At 42.0% G+C, this 24,516-nt stretch overlaps 1 protein-coding gene across 1 annotated transcript in view; it reads right to left on the minus strand.

Annotated features, from left to right (window-relative positions):
* AFG3L2 (AFG3 like matrix AAA peptidase subunit 2) overlaps nt 1-24,516 on the minus strand; it is a 54,678-nt gene that overhangs the window by 10,162 nt on the left and 20,000 nt on the right. The window contains exons 7-14 of the mRNA XM_075826446.1: nt 23,786-23,910; nt 20,917-21,187; nt 15,322-15,459; nt 11,998-12,151; nt 6,924-7,031; nt 6,709-6,834; nt 1,173-1,283; nt 732-847 (exon numbers count right to left, since the gene is read on the minus strand). Coding sequence (XP_075682561.1) covers nt 732-847; nt 1,173-1,283; nt 6,709-6,834; nt 6,924-7,031; nt 11,998-12,151; nt 15,322-15,459; nt 20,917-21,187; nt 23,786-23,910 — 1,149 coding nt within the window. The remainder of the gene's footprint in view (nt 1-731; nt 848-1,172; nt 1,284-6,708; nt 6,835-6,923; nt 7,032-11,997; nt 12,152-15,321; nt 15,460-20,916; nt 21,188-23,785; nt 23,911-24,516) is intronic.

The following is a 24,516-nucleotide window of genomic DNA, read 5'->3' on the forward strand; positions in this document are numbered from 1 at the left end:
CAGCAGAAATGGACATGCTGCGGATTAAAAATCTGCACCGCAGGTCAATTTCTGAATGTTTTCCATCTCTTTTTTTTTTTTTTACGCACGTGTGGATGAGATTTTTTTTAAACCTCATCCATTTTGCGGCAACTGTAATAGGCTGCAGATTTTCCGCAATGAAACCTGTTGCAGAAAATCTGCAGTATTTAGGCTATATGAACCTGGCCTTAAAGGGTTTGTCCAAACCCTGTCCTCGCAGCATGCTCCTCTCTTCCATGTCACAGTTGAAAGTCTGATGTCATCATGATCTCATGGGTTTCCATGGTAAAGGCCCGAATTCAGGAATGACGTTTCCTGCATTTGGATCCCAGTGTTTGTGCGGTATTTAGCATTTTTTGGTGACAGGGAGCTGATAATTTAAACTCCCTGCATCTCAGTGATTAGAGTTAGAACTGTAGATATATACGACCTAGCTGTCCGGGGCATCAGCGGGTATGACGTATATCTACAGATTGGCAGCAGGAAGGAGTTAATATAACGAATTTACGATTAAAAAAAATTATTAAAACTTCCACGTAAATGAAAGCGAGTGTATTTTGCATATAAAAGTTGATGAAATGGATTTAATTCTTTCAGTGCGTTTACTGCTAAAATATGAACTGGGCCTCGCCAAGGATATACCAACAGCATCACCTGCTGGGTCTGCCAGGACAGATAGGTAGCCTACTAGAACTAAATATGTTTCTAACCTTTAAGAGAGGATCTGCATGTTCCAAGTACCACCCCGCCACAGCATGCCCAGCCTCGTGGTAAGCCACTGTCTTTTTTTCCTCTGGATGGAGAACCTGGGTTTTCTTTTCTAAACCTGCAAAATAAAATCAGATACAAGAACAGGATAATTGTATCGCAATAACAAAAAGTAATAATAATAATACAACAACGTTGCTGATTTTACACAACAGAACACATGAACAGCAGAAGATCAACACAAACCTCAGCATTTATGTTCAAATAACCAATAATTAGGAGTAAAAGCAAAATGAAATATTGTGGATGACACAAGTGAATATAAATTCGTAGTGAAAATCCTCTAGACCGGATGTCTTCACTCTGCTCAATGATGTAGATTCTTAGAAGCACAGGGGAAGACCCGGATCACATCACTTGTCTAAGACACCCCAGATTCTCACCTCCTATTACTCTCTCAATGGCTTGTTCAAAGTGCTTTTGGTTTATGGCATCAGATAGGTGTCTGGCAGCGATAAGAGCAGCTTCATTACACACATTGGCTATATCGGCCCCTGCAGCCAAAATAAGAAATATATAGAATTGATATACATCGTATATAAAAAGATGAACAGAAAATATAAATGATGATTATTTACACCAAAGACTACTATCACATTCTCTTTAGTAACCGGTTCTGTCTTACGTTTGTAACGTCATAGGAACATATACTCTGATATCTACTCATCTACTTGCATCATTCCAAAAAAGGGGGAAATTTCGCTCTGGAGGCAATTATGAACTTTAGCAGGTACCAAAGTACTTATCCTTTTTCGGTCTTAAAGGGGTTTTCCCATCAGAAACATTTATGACATATCCACAGGATATGCCATAAATGTCAGATAGACGTGGGTCCCACACCCATCTCTAGAACAGAGCCCCCTAAACCCTGAACAACCGCTCTATGCTCCGGCTGACTCGTGTGGTACCCGACCATGAAGAATAAAACAGCGTAGCTTGCTGAGCTACGCTGTTTCCTTAAGTCCCATACAGCTGAATGGTAGTTACGGAAACAGCGTAGCTCAGCAAGCTACGCTGTTTCCGTAGTTCACGGTCGGAAATCAAACACTTCAGCCACAACACAGAGAAAAAGAATGGGGTTTAGGGGGCCCCATTCTAGGGATGGGTGCGGGTCCCAGAGGTGGGACGCACATCTATCTGACATTTATGACATATCCTGTGGATGTGTCATAAATGCCTCTGATGGGAAAACCCCTTTAAAAGGTTGGGCATACACAGTAACCTGTCAAACACTGAGGAAGGATTTTTTTATTTTTTTTATCACAGAAGACTTTATGAAGAAAGCAATTCCACTATGTATTTTTTTCCTTTTTTTATGCAGTTTAGCATTTACACTAACAAAATAACTTCATTGTAAGGGCTATTATGAGTACAGGGATACTTAATATGTAAGGGTTTTTGTCCGATTTTTTATAAAAAAAAAAAATAAAATAAAAAGGAGGAGGGGACTTTGAGAACTTACCGTGAAATACGCTTCACGTCGAGTTCATTGGGGGACACAGAAGGCAATGGGTTTAGGCTGTTGCCATTAAGAGGCCACACTAAGCAAAAATAAAAGTGTTGTCAGCTCCTCCTACACTGGCTATACGCCTCTTGACACTGAGCTAATCAGTTTGTACAGAAGCAGTAGGAGTCTACTGTAACAGTAGGTAAACTTTAAACATAGAACCAAACTCTTGAAGGAATCGAAAACAAGAGGAGTCAATAAAACCATTTGATGTCCAAAATCCCAGGAAAAAATAAAAAATAACTGGATAGGAGCTGCATCCCACAATGAACTCGATGAGAAAAGGATTTTATGGAGAGTACTTAGAAAATCCCATTTTCTCACTTGTGTCTTTGGGGGACACCGAAAAACGTGGAACTTCGTGAAGCAGTTTCCGAGGGAGAGCACAAAAGACATTGCCCAATAGGTCATCTATGCCATGGCTGCCTCCAAAACCTAGCTACCGGGAAAAACATCTGAGGACGCGAAAGTGTAATCCCTACAGAATAGAGTCAGGTGTGAAGAGATACCAGGTAAACACCTGTAGAGCAGAGGCCCAACGAAATACTGGCCAAACTAAAGGTTAGTCGGAAAGGGAGAGCTCTTCCCTTAGCGCAATAGGCTTGGATGCTGTACGGAAGATGAAAGGAAAGAGAATTGGTCTAGCAGAAGGACACTGTTTGAGATAGACAGATCTGAAGAGCTGTGACCACAGCTAGATGGAGTAGGGATTGTTTCCTAAAATGGGAATAAGGGAAAAGGAAAAGATCTAATGCAGAGGCTTAAAAAGGGATAACTGCATGGCTCAAAGACCAAGTTGAGGTCCCAAGTAGTTGTGGGGTAAAGGGGAGCCTCTGTACACCCACCTTTTGAAAATTTCACACAGCTGGGGGGAAACTAATTATAATCCCAGATTCAAACCCTGCTGGGGAAAAAAGACAAAAATCTGATCAAGGAAAGACAAAAAGGAGGAGGAGTTTGGAAACAGTCCTTATACTAGTGCAAACAGGACTTTTATGTCCTGTGGAAAATATAAGATGGGGGAATGTCATCTTGCCTTCCGTGTGGTTGTGAATGAGATTGAATGCCCCTTTAGGAGGAGAGACAAGTAAAGAAAAGATAGGGAAAAGAAACAGCAGGGGGGGGAATAGTTGGAGAGGAGAACCCCCACTGGAGTGTACATCATGCTGCCAATCAGTGCCGGCCTTAGGTTGGATGGCGCCCTGTGCGGGACTCTTTATTGCCGCCCCCTACACAAACCAAAAATTAACCACATATATAGACATGCACATACTGGCACCTATACACTGTACATACATAAAGACAGATATTTAGACATACAAGCAAATATACATACACACATCTGGAATATATACATACAGGTAAATATATAGACGTACAGACACATATATATATATATACATACACACACACACACACACACACACACACACACACACATAAAAGGCACATATATACAAGCACAAAGACACATTCACAAACAGCCCCACATATACCCAGTACAGATAATGTCATAGATTTCACGTGCAGCCCTATGTAACACCACAGATAACACGGAGTAATAACAGAGTACAGATAATGCAGTAACTGTTATCTGCAGTCCTATGCAACACCGCTGATAACACAGTGATAACGGGATAGATAGATAGATAGATAGATAGATATGTGTATGAGGTACAGCAGGGGATATAGGGGGCGGCACAGATATTTGTTTTGTGAATACACACTTTTACAGAGACAAACACATGCAGACAGACACACACACACACACACACACACACACACCACACACTCCATGCGGACAGGATCACAGGCTTCGTGCAGGACGGGCTGTGGGCGGATCTTCCTCCTCTTCTCTTGTTCCTTGGGTCTTAGTCCATGTGTGTAAGAACAGAGCACAGAGTAGAGGCAGAGCCCAGTGGTGCCCCCTACATGCTTGGACAGGGCAGCACCCTGTGCGCTCGCACACCCCTAAGGTCATCCGTGCTGCCAATGCAGGGATGATCCAGTGAAGTTGGAGATCGATCCTAGAATCGCCTAATGAATTGGCAGGACACCGTGTAGGGGGAAGGCAGAAAGACACTGGGGTAAATATGTCTGGATGAAGAGCAGAAGGGGCAAGATTGTCTACGACAGTATGAAGACTGTACCAGCTACAGAACAGGAGAAAGCAGTCACCAGCAGGTCATCCATATGACCGAAATACTCCTGTACCGGAGAACTGCCATACTCTCGGAAGGGCAAGAGGAAAAGATGTCAGGCTGAAGGAAAACCTAGTGGGCCAGACATATTGAGATGTGAAGATCTGCTATCCACCGCAGAAAGAAAACTGGATCACAATCCTCAAGGACTCCATTTTAAAAAGTCTGACCCTGACAAAACGAGGCGTGGTATATTTAGGATGTGGCGGCCAGAGCTGTCCTTTTAGGGGACCACGAAAGACTAATTTACTTGTCAGGAACTGAAGTACCTTGACTTTATCTCTGGACTCTCCAGACCTGTTTTGCAGCCTTGACTGAACGGCTATAAAGAACCTTATAATTAGTGTTGCACCTAAAGCAAATAAAAAAGGGTGTCTACTGAAATTGAGCTGGACGTTTCACCACTAAGTTCGGACATCTCAAGAAGTAGCCCTATCTTAAGGACCCTTGTTTCCCCACTCAAGCACCAAGGAAAATAAGGAGCAGGAGGAAAGCGTAAACCCGCTCAATGTGAGCATTTGAGGTGATGGAAGAAACTGCCCAATGAGTCAGAAGAGTGCAGCCTAGTAGGCCGCAATGAAGCCCGGGCCTAAACTAGTGCTGTGGCCAGGCTGAGTGTTGTTGTGGCCTAATAGACCATTACTCCCAAACAGTGTGGCCTAGTAGAGACGTGAACTCAATTAGTGCCAAAGCCAGGACACATGATCGTGCGGCATGGACGAAGAGAAAACTGCGACGCTAGCCTGACGAAAGGTGGAAAAGACAGCCCAAAGGAGGACAGTGTAGCCACAGAGGAAAAAACCCTGGAGGGCTGGGCAAGAAGGCAGGAAAAAGGTCAGGCGCTACCGCTGGTAACCCAATGCAATTGAAAAGGAAGGAGTCTTGGTCTAAGAAGATGTGAAAGCCTGGGGGAGTTGTTACGCCAGCCTGGTAGATTAAGCCCACTAGAGATTTAGTGGAGTGGAGCAAGGGGGGTAAGGGTGGATAATCTACTCGCCCCTTGAGTTCCTCTTCAGCTGCTAGGTGCACAACAGAAGGGTCACCCCTTCAGCGTGCCTCTCTCTGGTGAGAGGGATCACGGATGGGGAGAAGGCAGAAGAATGGGCGACCCTTGTCCCACTTTCCTTAGATGCGGTGGACAACGACACGGTAGGATCGAGACCGTGCACCCTGCACTTGGTGGGGAGAACAGGGAGACCGCGTCAACCTCGTTTCCCAACCTGGGAGGAAAGAAAAAAGATAAACTAAAATAATAAAAAATAAAATAAAGACTGCTGCATAAGCAAGGTCTGCCTCCTACGGACACTAAATTAAAACAGTTTAGCTCAGTGTCTGCTGGAGGGTTATATCCTGTGCAGGAGGAGCCGACTTTTTTTTTTGACAGTGTTGCCTTCTTGTGGCAGCAGCCTAGATCCATGGTTTTCTGTGTCTCCCAATGACCCGAGCAGAAAAAAACAAAACAAAAAAATAAAGTGTTCATTGTATTTCTTTACTTTTGCGTAATTTAATTTTTTTGTTTTAGGTTTTTAAATAGAATTAAAAATTACACTACTTACATTACTGCCTCTGCAAAAAAATGCACAGGCATCTGTGAGGGAATACCTCACAATGATGAGGCTGATGGGGAGTTGACAAAGAGTCCCCTCCCTTTGTTAGCATGCAATCCAAATTGTTTGCGGTAAACAAAAAAAAACAAAAAAGAAAACACAAGGGTTAAACAGTTAGGGAAAGAATTTTCTTCCATCCCCGTTGTTAGTGATGGAGGGCGGCTGGCAATCACAGCTGTCCTCCAGCAGTTAATTTTGTGGGTACAGCTTCGGTGTCCCGTGCGATCGTCATCATGTATGTAGATGCGGGTGAAGGGAACCATTCCTGTAACGTACGTGTAGGGGTTAAACATACTTTTGCCGTTGGCAGCGGAATCGGTTAACAATATAATGTATATGGGCACTAGAAGACACTACTGACAATCTATTTTTAGGAAGGCCATGTTGGATCTATTTGGCCAAACCTTTATTTTTTTTCCCCTAGAGTAAATATGGCACTGGAGATGTTCGCCAACTTGAGCAGTCAATCTAATGTGTATGGGCAGATTTAGATCTATTAGAAGACAAAGATGAGGTGGAGCCAAAGGCAGATGAGGAATTTGTTTGATACGTATTTTACACATTGCAATTTTCTCTGGGCTGAAAAGAAAATATGTCTTCTCACCTGAAAATCCAGGCGTTAAAGCTGCCATTTTTCTCGATAGGGCTTCTTTATCTAACATACTATCTAATTTCAAGGGCCTAAGATGAACTTTAAATATAGATGCTCTGCCCTTTATGTCTGGAGGCCCTGTATTTGAAAAGAAAATGAACATCGTAATTATTAGGGATTACATATATGCGTTAGTATTTTCAGCCATGAGTTTGATAACGTCATACCTATATAAATCTGCCTATCAAAACGGCCCGGTCTCATAAGAGCTGGATCTAAGATATCAGGTCGGTTTGTCCCAGCCAACACAACTACATTAGTTGTAGTATTAAAACCTGTAAAGACAAACAGAAATTAAACATTTCAAACGGTCCGTCCGAAATTAGGTCTTCAGGACGAAGACAAATTTGCATGAAGACACGGTAGAAGAATGGCAAGGGAAGCTTGGAAGTAATCAAATTATGATTTTCTAGAGCTATTATATTAATTTCTGTTCAAATTAATTAGGTAAAGAACCCTGTGGAAAAGCAGATGACCGAGTGTTTAAGATCTTACCATCAGCTATTTACACCTTACAAAGTTTAATTAAAGAGGCTCTGCCACCAGATTATAAGTGCTCTATCTCCTACATAATCTGATCTGCGCTGTAGATAAGTGGTTTTTATTTTGAAAAACGATCATTTTTGAGCAAGTTCTGAGCAATTTTAGATTTATGCTAATTAGTCTCTTAAGACAATTGGGCGTGTTTTTACTTTTTACCAACTGGGCGTTGTAAAGAGAAATGTGTATGACGCTGACCAATCAGTGACTAATCAGTGTCCTACACTTCTCATTGTTCCAGCCCAGGGTGATTGTGCAGTGAAAGAAGCTGGGACAATGAGAAGTGCATGACACTGATTGGTCAGCGTCATACACTCCCCTGTACAACGCCCAGTTGGTAAAATGTAAAAAAAAAAAAAACACGCCCAGTTGTCCATTAAGAAACTAATTAGCATAAATCTAAAATTGCTAACTTGCTAAAAAATGATCGTTTTTCAAAATAAAAACCACGGTTATCTAAATTACAGCGCTAATCAGATTATAAAAAAACTTTTTGTATGTATATATTAATGTATCTGAAAATATTTGGAGGTTTAAATAAAATTGATTTTATATAAATTATATTTACCTGAGAGTGCCTTGATATATTTCTGGAATTTTTTTTTTTCTTTTCTTTTTTGCTAATCAGATTATGTAAGAGATAGGGCACTTACAATTTGGTGACAGAGCCTCTTTAAAGCAACTAGCAACATGTCCGGTTGATAAACAGCAATGTATGGCCGGATCGGTTTCTGTAGAATAGCTAGATAGGCAACATTCAAACCATACATTCATGTGTAGATAACGAAGATCCGGGATGTGCAGCACTTAACCCCTTAATGACCTGTGATTTTTTTGCCGTTAATGACCAAGCACTATTTTTAGTTTTTTCACCATCGCATTTCTCAAGACTCATAACTTTTTTTTTTTCGTCGACATAGCTGTATGAGGACTTGTTTTTTGCAGGACAAGTTGTATTTTAATTGCAGCATTTTTGGGTGCACATAGTATATTCGTTAACGTAACTTTTTTTGGGAGGGGATTGGAAAAAACCCACCAAAACCCAGCTATTCCAGCAGTGTTTTTCACGTTTTAAATTTACGCTGTTTAATATGTGCCATAAATAACAGGATACCTTTATGTATAGTTCGGCATGATTGTGGCGATAATTAATATGTATATTTTTTTATGTTTTACTAAGTTTGCAAACTAAAAACGTTTATTTTTCGGTCGATGAGGCCATTTAAACTTTCTTGGGGGGAATGAAGAAAAAAAATAGCCGGGCCGCAACTTCAATTAGGATAGACAACGGATTATATTTTAGCTAGGTTATAGGGCTGATTGCGGTTCATTAAAAACTAACTTCCGACGCGCGTATCAGCCCTATAACCTAGCTAAAATATAATCAGTAGTCTATTCTAATTGAAGTTGTGGCCCGGCTCTCACACAAGCCGCCAGGCCGCTTCCGCTCTGCTCACGAGCAGTGTCACTGGAGGGCAGGGCAGCAGCACTCCGTGCGTCCCACCGCCCCCACCCAGCCTGCTTTTTCCCATCGCTTTCACGCTTCCTCCGTTCAGCACACGAGCGGAGGAAGTTTAGTGCTGGTTATCAGTGGTTTCTCAGTGCTCTGGTATACAAGCAGAGCACTATTGGCAGAATACATTACAGGGAGATCGGCTCACTGACAGAACTGTCACTTAATTTGCCCTGTCTCATTCATACAAAGTCAGGGGAGAAATCAGAGTATCAGGTTCAAATTGTTGCCAGGTTTTATTACCACCACTCTTTGGGTTGTATATGTCAAGGCAGTATAGCACAGTGTCATCTTGTGACCACAATATTGGCACGGCACATGCAGAAACCTGAGTGCAATCAGGTGTTGACACAGAAGCTTCTGTCTCAACCCAGGTGTCTTTCTATGCCATTTTGATAATCCATCCCCACAGGCACCTTTCCCATGCATTGCCAATATCAACAGAGGACTACAGTACAGCAAGGTTGGGCATAGATCAGTAAGTGTGACTTTTTCGTGTATTTTTACTCCATTTTTGGTAGGTGAAGTGACCAAAACATTGTGATTCTGGTATGGTTTATTATTTTCTTTTACGGAGCTCACCTCGCAGGATAAATAATTAAATCCTTTTTTTGGTCAGGCCGTTACGGACGCGGCGATACCAATTACGTATAGTTTATTTATATTTGTTGTTTTTTTGTTAATGAAAAGGACTGAACAGGGAAAAAGGGGGATTTTTACTTTTATTACTTTAAAACGTTTATTTTTTTTACAACTTTATTTTTTAGTCCCGCTAGGGGACTTAAAAGAATAGCGATCAGGGCTGCATGCAAATACACTGCACTACATGCGTAGTGCAGTATATTAGAGCGGTCAGCTACTCACAGGCAGGACTCACTATGCTTGCTGTCATTGTCAGGACCTACTAGGCTTCCGTAGATGGCATAGCCGGAAACCATTGTTAGCCCCCTGATTGCCATAGCAACCATCGGCGCCCCGCAATCATGTCGCCGGACATCAATGGTGTTTTAACTCTTTAGAATACGCGATAGTCATCGAACGAGGCTTCTAAAGGGTTAAATCGGCAGGGACCACAGTGACCGGTCCCTGGGGAATGAGCTGTGACAGCTGCTGTACGTAACAGCAGTTGTCACAGCTCAGAAATGTGACGGGAGGGGGGCAGAATGGTGGTTATTCCCAGGACGTACTATTAGGTCACTGAGCGCGAACAATGCGCTCAGCATGACACAATAGTACCTCCTGGAGCAGGAAGGGGGTTAAAAAAATGCAGCCTCTATACCCCTGACGATGCCACGTTCAGTGGTGACTCGAGTAGAAGGAAGAAAAACTTAGCATTCGGGACACTGCACCAGGCAATTATAGAAGTGAAGTCTAAAAGTCTTCAGTATACATTCTTTATTAACACACTACGCATTTCAGGACCGAACAGGTCCCTTCATCAGGCTTATGTTAAGTGGTGAAACATGTTGGGGGTGGGGGGTTGGCCGTTCAGTTTTTAATGTGTTGCGGTACTCGAATAGCAGCAGCCGGCAAGTTAGTATTTGAGTATACAGTGGCAGTACCCACGAGATACGAGTGACTGATATATCTCTGTCATGATGCGGGAACTATATCTGTTGATTGTCATTGAGAAGTTAATTAGAACTAGTTGACTTTCAATCTATCAGATAACAGAAGCACTACAACTTGATCATTCAGTTGCAGAAACAGATCAATTTAGCGGTGAAAGAAATGTTACGATTGATCGCAATTAAAACTAAAAATGTATGAAAATAAAGCTAAAAAATTATACGATTAGCAATATAAAACAATGAAAATGTATTAACCCCTTAGTGACCACCAATACGACTTTTCACGGCAGTTACTAAGGGGGCCTTAGGCTAGGCCGCCGCCTTTTCACGGTGGCCCAGTCTAAGTCCTGCATGGGTATCCCGTGTAGGCTGGAGCCAGGGCTCGGCTGTCTGATGACAGCCGGGCTCCTGCTCCAACACCCGCGATCGAAGTTTAGCGACCGCGGCATTTAACTTGTTTACAGAGGGATGGAGCCCCTTCTGTCACCCATCCGATGGGGTGTCATGGCAGCCGGATACCTGATAAAAGCCCCCAGGTCTGCCCTGGACATATGCCTATTAGGACGCGCCGGAGGCACGTCCTAATAGATTGCCTGTCAGATTTACACTGACAGGCAATAATTCTCTGGTATACGAAGTATACCAAAGCATTATAGCAGTGATCTAAAGTCCCCTAGTAGGACAAAAAAAAAAAATAAGTAATGAAAGTGAAATAAAGATTAATAAAAATTACAGTAAAAAAATAAATAAAACCATTTTTTTCCATAAAAAAGTTTTATTTAGTAAAAGTGTAAAAAAAAAAGTACACATATATTGTATCGCCACGACCATAATGACTCAATTAATAAAGGTAATATGCATTTAAACTGCAAGGTGAACACCGTAAAAAAACCCGCAAAAAACAATGGCGAAATTGCAATTTTTTTCCATTGCCCCCCAAAAAAAGTTATAAATAAAAAAAATCAATAAGTCCCATGCACCCCAAACAGTACCAATCAAAACTACGTCTCGTCCCGCAGAAAACAAGCCCAAAAAATCACTACATTAACGGAAAAATAAAATTACGGCTCTTTGAAAGCAACGATGCAAAAACAAATAATTTTAGTTCAAAAGTGTTTTTATTCTACAAAAGTCGTAAAACATAAAAAACCTCTACATATGTGGTATCGCCGTAATCGTACCGACCCATAGAATAAAGGTAACATGTTATTTACGTCGCATAGTGAACGGCATCAATTTAAAACGCATAGAACAATGGTGGAATTTCAGGTTATATAATCCCCCCCAAAAAAGTTTATAAAAAAATTATATGTACCCTAAAATGGTGCTAAATACAACTAATACAACTAATACAACTAATCCCGCAAAACACAAGTCCTCATACAGCTAAGTCGACGGAAAATTAAAATAAGTTCGAGCTCTTTGAATGAGACTATAGAAAAAACAAATAAAATAGCTTGGTCATTAGGGCCTAAAATAGGCTGGTCACGAAGGGGTTAACACATTGGCATTCAGCATGGCATGCAATTTTTTAGTACGTGACTGTTACATTATGTTATAAATTACAGATAGGAAATCTAAAGACACAAATACAAAGACATATGTGGAACACGTTACCATCCATTTCGACTAAGAGTTGATTTAGTGTGTTTTCTTGCTCGTTTTGACCACCAAAGTTGCCACGTCCCCTCTTCCGTCCAACAGCATCAATCTCATCGATGAAGAGAATGCAAGGAGCATGCTTTCTGGCCATGCTAAACAAGTCTCGGACCTAGGATAGAAGGCATAGAAAAGATCTAACATAGTAAGCAGTTTGGATATTTATTAGATTTAAAACAGAAACTACAAATTTACATAGAATACTTAAAGAGGCTCTGTCACCAGATTTTGCAACCCCTATCTGCTATTGCAGCAGATCGGCGCTGCAATGTAGATTACAGTAACGTTTTTATTTTTAAAAAACGAGCATTTTTGGCCAAGTTATGACCATTTTTGTAGTTATGCAAATGAGGCTTGCAAAAGTACAACAGGGCGTGTTGAAAAGTAAAAGTCCAAGTGGGCGTGTATTATGTGCGTACATCGGGGCGTGTTTACTACTTTTACTAGCTGGGCGTTCTGATGAGAAGTATCATCCACTTCTCTTCACAACGCCCAGCTTCTGGCAGTGCAGATCTGTGACGTCACTCACAGGTCCTGCATCGTGTCGGCACCAGAGGCTACAGTTGATTCTGCAGCAGCATCAGCGTTTGCAGGTAAGTAGCTACATCGACTTACCTGCTAACGCCGATGCTGCTGCAGAATCAACTGAAGCCTCTGGTGCCGATGTGTCCTCGCTCGTCTGACACTATGCAGGACCTGGGGAAGTGACGTCACAGCGTGATCTGCCAGAAGCTGGGCGTTCTGAAGAGAAGTGGATGATACTTCTCGTCAGAGCGCCCAGCTAGTAAAAGTAGTAAAAGTAGTAAAAAAGCCCCGATGTACACACATAATACACGCCCACTTGGACTTTTACTTTTAAACACACCCACTTGGACTTTTGCAAGCCTCATTTGCATAACTACAAAAATGGTCATAACTTGGCCAAAAATGCTCGTTAACAAATAAAAACGTTACTGTAATCTACATTACAGCGCCGATCTGCTGCAATAGCAGATAGGGGTTGCAAAATCTGGTGACAGAGCCTCTTTAACATTCAGGTTTGGAATGACCCACCACAGTGGCCCAGGCTCTGGAACATTAATGGGTGCCAAAAAATTCAGCAGAAAACAACCCAATTGGAGCCAATCACTGGTCACTAAGTTTTATTTCTTATGGGTGGATTCATAAATAATCTTTTAGACCTAACTGATCACGCATTGCTTGTGCAAGAACTTTTACAATGCAATTTAAAGCGGATGTGAACGTGTTCTGAAAAGATGGTGGGTGGGCCCTCAGAATAACCTCTCATCCAGTAAAAACTATTTCATATCTATAGTACTAGCTCATCTACACACAGGAAAGCATTTCTACCCCTCTCCCAGCTCGTGACAAAAGGAGAATTGAACAGTGATGTATATTAGAATGTTGCACCCAGTCGTAATCATAAAAAAACACAACTTTGTCAGGGAGACCAATAATTCGCAGCCATTACAGCAACCACCCCCAATCAGGCTTTTCTAGAATAGTACGTGACCAGGACCGCACTGTCCACGATGCGAGAGGAGTTTCTCGCATCAGGAGACAGCCTGCCGGTAGCGCCACTGATACCTATAGGACGCAGATACAGTTACATGCATAAGTGCTGCATAAGAGCTAAACGGCAAGGCATGTTCCACGTCCTGCTATTCAGCGCCTTTCAATGATGCAAGCGGTACGATGACGTCATTGCATGCCGCAGGGCAAGGCACCCTGCCAATCAGCGCCTTTTAATGATACAAGTGGCGCGATCAGGCCACTTGCGGCGTTCAGCCCCAGCAAACCTGCTCAGAAGAGAGCAGGCCTGCATTGCAAGAGGACGGCATGGGAACAGGTTCAGTTCAGTACGTAAAGTTTTTTTTCCTCTTAGAAGTGCGAGTGTCATTGTCTACAGGGGCTACTATCCACAGGGGGCTCTATGGGGGTGCTGCTATCTACAGGAGGCTCTATGGGGGGCACTATCTACAGGGGGCACTGTGTGCATGAGACAGTGTATGGTGCTATTATAATCAGGGACACAGTGTATGGCACTATTAGAATTAGAGGTGCAATGTATGGCGCTATTATATTTAGGGGTGTAGTGTGTGGCACCATGAGAACTTTATCTTCATTTATAGGTGCAGAAATGTTGAAAAGTGCGAAGCTGAAGACATCTGAGCAGCAGACTGCAGAAATGGGCTGTGGCCGAGAGAAGTAGAGGTCTGGACCGGATGGAGAAGGAGAAAAAACAAAACAACTAGAATCTGAGAAGACGCCACCTGTGAGTCACTTAATGTAAATGTTTCTTCTGCCACTAATCAGTACTGTAGTCACTGTGATCTGCAGCGAGATTATGGGTCGAAGGAGATTTTTTTTTTTTGTGGAACAGCAACTCCCAGCATATCCTTACCATTGTTCGGGCCATGATGGGAGCTACGCCGTACAAACCTATATGGCAAGGGTTGCACTAAATTGAGCTGTATGTACGGAGCTTGGTTTGGTGGTTGTATTTATGTACTGAGCTGGGTTCTCTTGCTGTATTTATATACGGAGCTTGGTTCTGATACTGTATATATGTATGAGCTTGGTTCTGGAGCTGTAATTATATAGGATACATTTATAATAACAAAATTGCAGGACAGATGGAATGGTTTTCAATTCATAATATATACAATGGGCACATTTCAGGTAGTTTTAACCCCTTGAATCGCCACCATGCAGTAATAGATGACCTGACAATATTTCCAAACATTCCCTTGTATGTTTTGTCCAGATGCAACAAAATCTAGAATATCCACTTTTAAAACGACGCATACTATATGCTAATTACTCATTAAAGGGTTATGGGGCGGAGCCACTATCCTGAAAAGTCAAAGTCCTGTCTCCAAACCCACCTTTCCATGCTTGATGGACATCCCCCTGGCTGTTCTACATCACCAGCAGCCTCCTCCAGCTTTCTCGGATGCACCATTGCCTTGTACCACTTGGGCAGAGCACCGTGCAGTGAGGCGTACGCTGCACCGCGCATGCCAGGGGAGTACAAAGCAACGGGGCATCCATTGGAGGTGGCTGGTAGTGATGTAGAACAGCCAGTGGGATGTCAATCAAAATCTGGGAAGCGCCATTTAAATTTTCGCCTCAGGCAGCAGAAAACCTAGAATCGGCCCTGTATGTGAGCATGATTATCTTTACAGAGTAAAAGAGCCTGTTTATCTACACTGGAGTTTTCCTTTAAGTTTCTTCTAAATTGTGCACGTGATATGAATAAATACAAGAATGAAAACTTACTCTGGCGGGTCCAACACCAACAAACATCTCTAGGAACTCTGAGCCGTTGACTGTGATAAAAGGAACACTGGCTTCTCCAGCTGTGGCTTTTGCCAACAAAGTTTTCCCAGTGCCAGGAGGACCTGTGAGAATAGCGCCCTTAATAAAAAAAAAAAAAAAAAAAAAAAAAAGTGTATGTGAAACTACAATTCACTATGGTTTTAATATCAAAATATCATGCAAAAAGGACAGAAAACATTGGAATGTTCATATTAAAATGGAAAAAAGGCATTGATAAATATGTAGAAACTTTCTTTAGGCAGCTTTTTTTTTTTTTTTACACGATTTTTTGTTAAGCACTGTTTTTTCGAAATTGCAGCAAGGATTTGGTTTGATGTTTTTCCTAGAAGTGACTTTTTTTTTAAAAAAAACAAAAAAACAAACAAAAAACACACCTCTCAAATAAATAAATTGCATGTACGTAGCTTTTGTTTGTGCTTTTTCCCCCCAGAAAAATCATAGGTTGCAAAGAGTAATCACATGATTTACAACGTGAAAAATGGCACAAAAAAAATAAAATAAAAATATTGCAGGTAGTAAAATCTATCGTTTGCAACAAACGCCACACAAAAAACATGTTAGGAAGCAGAAAAGGAGCTTATAAGGGCTCCTAGTGGTCATACATTGTAATGCATTTGCCATTTTCTTGATTTGACTTTAGTCAAATCACCATCATTTTCTATTTTCATTGACATACAACAAACACATGACTTAAAAAGGAAGAAAAAAATGTAAATATCAATATACAACAATTCTGACAAACTGTCAATTGTATTAACAAGGAATATTAATACATATATACAGAATGGGCCATTTATATGGATACACCTAAATAAAATGGGAATGGTTGGTGATATTAACTTCCTGTTTGTGGCACATTAGTATATGGGAGGGGGGAAACTTTTCAAGCTGGGTGTTGACCATGGTGGCCATTTTGAAGTCGGCCATTTTGTATCCAACTTTAGTTTTTTCAATGGGAAGAGGGTCATGTGACACATCAAACTTATCGAGAATTTCACAAGAAAAACAATGGTGTGCTTGGTTTTAACGTTACTTTATTTTTTCATGAGTTATTTACACGTTTCTGACCACTTATAAAATGTGTTCAAAGCGCTGCCCATTGTGTTAGATTGTCAATGCAACCCTCTTCTCCCACTCTTCACACACTGATAGCAACACCGCAGAAGAAATGCTAGCACAGGCTTCCAGTATCCGTAGTTTCAGTTGCTGCACATCTCGTATCTTCACAGCATAGACAATTGCCTTCAGATGACCCCAAAGATAAAAGTCTAAGGGGGTCAGATTGGGAGAGCCAGGGGGCCATTCAACTGGCCCACGACGACCAATCCACTTTCCAGGAAACGGTTCATCTAGGAATGCTCGGACCTGACACCCATAATGTGGTGGTGCACCATCTTGCTGGAAAAACTCAGGGAACGTGCCAGTTTCAGTGCATAAAGAGGGAAACACATCATCATGTAGCAATTTCAGATATCCCGTGGCCTTGAGGTTTCCATTGATGAAGAATGGCCCTACTATCTTTGTACCCCATATACCACACCATACCATCAATTTTTGTGTTCCAACAGTCTTGGAGGGATCTATCCAATGTGGGTTAGTGTCAGACCAATAGCGGTGGTTTTGTTTGTTAACTTCACCATTCACATAAAAGTTTGCCTCATCACTGAACAAAATGTTCTGTGTAAACTGAGGGTCCTGTTCCAATTTTTGTTTTGCCGATTCTGCAAATTCAGAGCGCCGATATGGGTCATCCTCGTTGAGATGCTGCAGCAGCTGGAGTTTGTAAGGGTGCAATTTGTGAGTAGCTAATATCCGCCGAAGGGATGTTCGACTGATGCCACTCTCCAGCGACATGCGGCGAGTGCTACGCTGTGGGCTCTTGCGGAATAAAGCTAGGACAGCCACTGATGTTTCTTCATTAGTGACAGTTTTCATGCGTCCACATTTGGGCAAATCCAACACTGAACCAGTTTCACGAAACTTGGCAAGCAGTTTGAAAACTGTAGCATGGGAGATGGGTGGTCTCGTAGGGTGTCTTGCATTGAAATCTGCTGCAATGACCCGGGTACTGCGTTCACCAGACAACACAATTTCTATCCGCTCCTCACGTGTTAACCTCTGCGACATGTCAATGGCTGTAAACAAAAGAGAAGCTTGTAAATAACTCATGAAAGAATAAAGGAACGTTAAAACCAAGCACACCATTGTTTTTCTTGGGAAATTCTCGATAAGTTTGATGTCACATGACCCTCTTCCCATTGAAAAAACGAAAGTTGGATACAAAATGGCCGACTTCAAAATGGCCGCCATGGTCAACACCCAGCTTGAAAAGTTTCCCCCCTCCCATATACTAATGTGCCACAAACAGGAAGTTAATATCACCAACCATTCCCATTTTATTTAGGTGTATCCATATAAATGGCCAACCCTGTATATTACATGTACAATGGCAGATGACAAACAGCAAAAGTATAATGCATTACACAACACTATTAAAGTAGTACAACCGTAAGTATATATAATTACACGCAAACCACTTTCACTCAACCCTTTGGCTCCCATTGATAGAACATTTAGTCTATCAATTGGAAGTAATTTGGATGGTAAAACCAAGGCTCCCAAATTAATGGATAGCATTTCTCTTTTTATACATCCCCTTTCTCCAAGCGAATTTAACCCTTTAAATTAATTTTTTTCAATTCTTCAACAGTCGAAGAGATTGGCTATATAAAGTGGGATATAATCTATGCGATCTCCAAGGCCGAATGTGCATTTTTTTGGGATCTGCCTGTAGATCAATATTATACACTCTACTTACAAAGGCCAAAACACCCTTCCAATAGAAACCTATGTGCATCAAGTGTGCATCGTCCATTCCACACCTAGGACATGTTGAATCCGTACAAACCAATATTTTGTGTAAGCAACTTGGTGTCTTATACACGCTATAAATTGAGAACAGTGGAGACAACCTCTTAGCTACACATAATGACAATGTATGGGTAAGGTCTAAGATATCTCTTCACTGTTCAGTGGGGGTCTGTCTAGTGGCGCCACTGCCGATAAGCTCAATGAAAACCGTATACTGCTTTACTTACGGTTGTGACTGTGCCTGGGAGTGGCACCTCAGTCCCATTAACAGTATGTATGATGCTGAACCTAGGTAAAAGGTATAGAGACCATTGCCATTCGGGAATAATGTGCCCATGAAGGGGTGTACTTCGTCTGAAACAACGTTTAGGTAGCTGATGCGCGTCAAAGTAATATCTACATGAACGCCCGGACCCAAGATTTCCAAGCAGGACATTGCCCAGAGTCTCACACGGCCTCAGCTGGCATGCCCACTTCCCATATTGCATCCCGGTGCCATTGACATACAAGCACCTAGCCATCCACATGATGTAAAAGAAATTGTGATTCATCAGACCAGGCCACCTTCTTCCATGCTCCACGGTCACGTTCTGATGCTCACATGCCCTTTGTAGGTGCTTACGGTGGTGGACAGGAGTCAGCGTAGGTACACTGACCTGTCTGCGGCTATGCAGCCCTAAACTTAGCGAGCTGTGATGCACTAGGTTTTCTGACACCTTTCTAGCAAAGCCAGCAGTAACAAATTTTTTGTTGCAGCAGCAGATTGTGCTACAGTAGGTCTTCTGTGGGATCAGACCAAAATGGCTAGCCTTCACTATCCATGAGCATCAATGAGACTTGGGTGCCTATACCCTGTCGCCAGTTCAGAGATTGTCCTTCTTGGACCAATTATAGTAGTTACTAACCACTGTATACCGGGAACACTCCACAAGACCTGCCATTTTGCAGATCCGGTGACCTAGTCATCCAGCGATCACAATTTGGCACTGGTCATAGTTGCTCAGATCCTGGCACTTACCCATTTTTCCTGCTTCCAACACATCAACTTCAAGAACAGACTGTTGACTTGCTGCCTAATATACCCCAACTATTGGCAGGAGCCATTGTAATGAGATAGTTAATGTTATTCACCTCACCTACCAGTGGTTTTAAATAAAAAAAATAAAATAAAAAAAAAATAAAAAGCTTACATGGGTACAAAATAACAAAAGTAATAATATTCCTGTCTCTGGGAAGACACTTCCCTGGTCCCCCGGCGATCTGTTATTTTGGCTTCATCGATGGCGTGTCGACACAATATGTGACCGCTGTAGCCAATTCACGGATGTCACCACTGTAGGTGACCAGGGAAGCCTCAGCACAGTATTGGTAAGCATTACTTCTTTTGTCATTTTATACCCTTGTAAGCGGTTCGGTAAATATTTCATGGGGTCGCATAACCCCTTTAAATGTTATCGCTGATAGAGGTAGATAAAACACACTATGGACAAAAGTATTGGGACACCTAAAGAAGCCTTTAAGTCATTCCATTCTAAATTCATAGGCTTTAATATGGAGTTGGTCCCCCCTTTGAAGCTAAAACAGCTTATACTATTCTGGGAAAACTTACTAGAAGATTTTGGATGGTCTCTGGGACTTGTTGCAAACTCATCAAGGAGAGCATTTGTAAGGTGAAACACTGATGTTGGACGAGAGGGCCTGGCTCGCTATCTCCGTTCTAGTGCATCCCAAAGGCTTTTGATAGGGAGGAGGTCAGAGCTCTGTGCGGGCCAGTGAAGTTCTTCCACACCAAACTCACCCAACCATGTCTTTATGGACCTTGCTTTGTGAACTGGAGCAGTGTCATGGGCCTTCCACAAAATGTTCCCACAAAGTTGGAAGCATACAATTTCCAAAATGTCTTTGTATGCTAAAGCATTAAGATTTCCCTTCACTTGAACTAAGGAGGCTAGGCCAAACCCTGAAAAACAACCCCATAGAGTTATTCCTTCTCCACCAAACGTTACAGTTGGCACAAGCAGTCAGGCAGGTAATGCTCACCTGGGATTAGCTAAACCCAGACTCATCGATCAGACTGACAGAAAAGAGAATGGTTACTTGTCACTCCACAGAACACGTTTCCACTGCTCCAGAGTCCAGTGGTGGCACACTTTACACCACTCCATCCAACACTGGATCGAGTGGTCATGGAAACGCATGCCATGAAGCTCCCGATGCAGTTTTTCTGCTGATTTTAATGAAAGAGGAGGTTTGGAACTCTGCAGTTAAGTAGCAGCGTGCTGGCGACTTTTATGCACTATGCGCCTCATCACTCGGTGACTGCGCTCTGTAACTTTATGTGGTCTGCCACTTTATGGATGAGCTTCCTAAACGCTTCCACTTTGCAATACCACTCACGGTTGATCATGCAATATCTAGAAGGCAAGAAACTTCACAAACTGACTTGTTGGAACAGTGGCGTCCTATTACAGTACCACGCTGGAGTTCAGTCTGCTATTTAGAACGACCCATTCTTTCACAAAATGTTTGTAACGGCAGACTGCATGGCTAGGTGCTTTATGTTATACACCTGTGGCAAAACACCTGAATTCAAAGATAGATTAGATAGATAGAATAGATAGATCTCCCATAAACCCAGACTCACACCACACATGACAATGTTACCTTTGGAATTTTTGCTCCTAAATCTTGATATTGCTTTGGATTCTTTAGGAAGTTAACAAACTCCATAATCTCAAGTTTAGCCTCCTCACATCCAGCTACATCCTTGAACTTGACATCAATTTCATCCTTGAGTACCTTGGCAGTTGTCTCTCCGACACTGAAGAGCCCTCCCATACCCCGGCCCGTTCTGCCTCCAGTAGGACCCCTCCTCAGTGTGTATACAAGGAAGGCAAGAATAAGGAATGTTGGAAGGATGTTCAGAAAAAAGGAGCTATGAACAAGAATAATAAATAAAGGTTAGAACAAATAAATATACTATACAGTATTCTGTATGAGACATAACAGCAGAGGACCCCTGCATGCCCCACTTGGTTATTAAGGAGCACATCACCTACCCAAGATCATTAATTCACAAGACAACTATTAAAATCAAGAGGTAACACTACCCCTTCCTACCCCCCATTCCCGCTCCCGATCTTGGCTTTCCCTGGCTATTCAATTTGTTGGTTTATACTAGGACAATGGAAAAAATCTGTATGTCTCGCACTGTGAAAAAGTATTTGCCCCTCACGGGATTTCTTCCATATTTGCTATTTTTTCCACAATTAAAAATGTTTTATATCATACAAATAATTTCAATAGACAATAAAGAGAACACAAGTAAACACATAATGCAGCTAAACCTAATAACTGCTTGTGTCATCTTCGGCATTAAATGGTAACTAAACGCTTGACAAACGTCTGACATGTCATAGTGACATGTCAGAAGTTTTGATTGGTGGGGGGTCTGAGCACCTGAGACCCCCACTAATCGCTAAAGCGAAGCGGCAGAAGCGCTCAGCTGCTTCGTGTCTGTTCGGTTTTGGTGGGGCGACAGCTGTGGTGTATGGAGCGGGTCCAGCGTGAGCGTTTTAATTTTGTAACGTTTCCATATCTTTCATGGGAAAAATGGACGACAAGAGTGAGACAACCCATTTAATGACTACCTATAAGGCCAGGATCACACACTGTTTTGATGCCGTTTTTAGCTTTTTTTTTTTTTTAATCCAAACATAGAAGTGGACAAAAAGAAAGGGAGATGCATAAAAGGCACAAGCAACCTTGCCACCGTCACAAAAAAGAAAACATAATTTTGGATACTTTTTTGACATTGCAGGTGATTTAATCATGAATCACGGGCAATACCATGCCACTGTGGTGCCCTACCCCAAGGTACTGAATATCATTTATTACAAGTGAATGAGTTCGCATTTGCACATTATACGTTTTGATCCATATAAATAAAAAAAATAAATGAATTAACGGATCTGAGGGGTAGACACTTACGCAGGAATGCAATTGTTCTCCATACATTTTAATTTATCTAAAAAAAAGTTTGCTGCTTCAGTTTTTATAGTGACAATTTGCATTAACTCTAGATTGTTATGAAGTGTAATCAGCTGAATTGAAATTAATTGGAAAATCATTCCTTGCCATGAAAATTAACAAATGGCAAAAACCCCATTTCCACTGCATTTCAGCGCTGCCACAAAACCTGCTAACATAATTTCAGTGATCTTCTCGATAGCTCTGGACAAAGTGCAAACAAGGGCAAGGCAGCTGATATAATTCAATCAGCATGACCGAGTGATAAGATCAGACTGGTTGCTTTAAAAGAGGGATGGCGCTTGAAATCATTGTCTTCTTCTGTTAACCATGGTTACCTCCAAGGAAACACGTGCAGTCATCATTGCTTTGCATCAAAAGGACTTTACAGGCAAGGACACTGCTGCCTGTAAGTTTGCCCCTAAATCAAATATTTCTAGAATCATCAAGAAATTCAAGGAGAGAAGTTAAATTGCTGTGAAGAAGACCTTAGGGCGCCGAAGAATGTCCAGCAAGTGCCAGAACTGTCTCCTAAAGGTGATTCAGTTACGGGATCGGTTTAACACCAGTGCAGAGCTTGCTCGGGAATGGCAGCAGGCAGGTGCCGATGCATCTGCACGCAAAATGAGTCTAAGGCTTTTGTGGCCTGGTGTCAAGAAGAGCAGCATAGAAGCCACTTCTACCCAAGAAAAATATCAAGAACATTCTGCAGGAAGTACAGGGATTGGACTGCAGAGGACTGGTTAAAGTTATTTTCTCTGATGAAGCCAGCTGGTTTGGGACATCTGGAAGAATGAATGTCCAGAGAAGAAAAGTTGAGCACTACCTTGAGTCCTGTGTCATGCCAACAGTAAAGCATCCAGAGACCATTCATGTGTGGGGTTTCTTTACATCCAAGGGAGTGGGCTCACTCACAATTTTTCCTAAGAACACTTCCATGAATAAAGAATGATTTTTAAACATCCTCCAACTTCTCCCAACAACCTAGAAGCAATTTGGTGATGAGCAATGCTTTTTCCAGCATGATGGAGCACCACGTCACAAGGTAAAAGTGATAACGAATTGGCTCGGTGAACAAAACATTGAAATTTTGGGTCCATGGACAGGAAACTCCCCAGATCTCAATCCCTTTGAGAACCTGTGGTCAATCCTCAAAAAGCAGATGGACAAACAAAACACAGAAATTGTGATAAACTCAAAAGCACTGATTCGGCAAGAATGGGTGGCCATCAGTCAGGATCTGGCCAAGAAGCGGATGTCCAGAATTGCAGAAGTCTTGAAAAAGGAGGGTCAACACTGTAAATATGCCACAGGGCCTCCATAAAAGGGGAGGAAACAATAGTTATGTTCCTTATGTGGCATCGCTCACGTCAGATCATTTTCTTGGGAGAGCACCCGGTGAATTTGCCTTCCCCTGCCACACATTAGGTACATGAAGTGAACACTGATTAACTCTTTAATTTGACCTCCTGAGAGCTTAAAGTATGACAATTATAAAACTTACCCATCACCTTCAACTGTATACACCACAGGCACTCTATTCTCTGGCTCTATACCAAACTCCTGCTGTGACGTTTCCAAATTCCTCTCAAAAGTATCCACACTGCCAATATTAAACCAGACATATTTCTACATGTAAAAACAGAAAAAAAAATTACAGATCACAAACTGAACTGCTCAAGAAATTGTATTGAACAAACATAGCGGACGTCTTACATATTCCCCCAAAAATTCAGGGCACAGTAAAGCACATCCATTTTATGAGAACCTCTAATCACGTTTTGCCCTATGAAGGACACTGCTCTAGAGGACCTGTATATCCGGTTATGTTTATTTCTGTGTTTCTAAACGAAGTACCCCTAAACTAGAATAAACTATATCAAAGTACCCCCAATGCAGTGATCATACACTGTGCTGCATATTAAAAGCATCGGATTAGGAGCGAGCATGTACCCATCTTCGAGATCTGGCAAGTAGAACTCAAGAACATGGACTATAGGCAATGCAAGGAGCTACTTTCTATATCTTTTTTTTTATAAAATCCTGTATAGGGAGATTGAAAGGTTTTGTCCCGACGTTGTGCCGACCTTGGGGGCTCAGGTCTCTCCTATACAGCAAAATGTATAGCGTAAAGAGGTAACTCCTGGCATTGTCTTGATGGCCTGTAAACCCACCCAAAACGTTAACTTCATAGGAGGAAACAGGGTGACCGTTTCTCCCTCATAATTGTTTTTC

Source organism: Rhinoderma darwinii, chromosome 5, assembly GCF_050947455.1.
Source record: "Rhinoderma darwinii isolate aRhiDar2 chromosome 5, aRhiDar2.hap1, whole genome shotgun sequence".
Taxonomy (NCBI): Eukaryota; Metazoa; Chordata; class Amphibia; order Anura; family Rhinodermatidae; genus Rhinoderma; species Rhinoderma darwinii.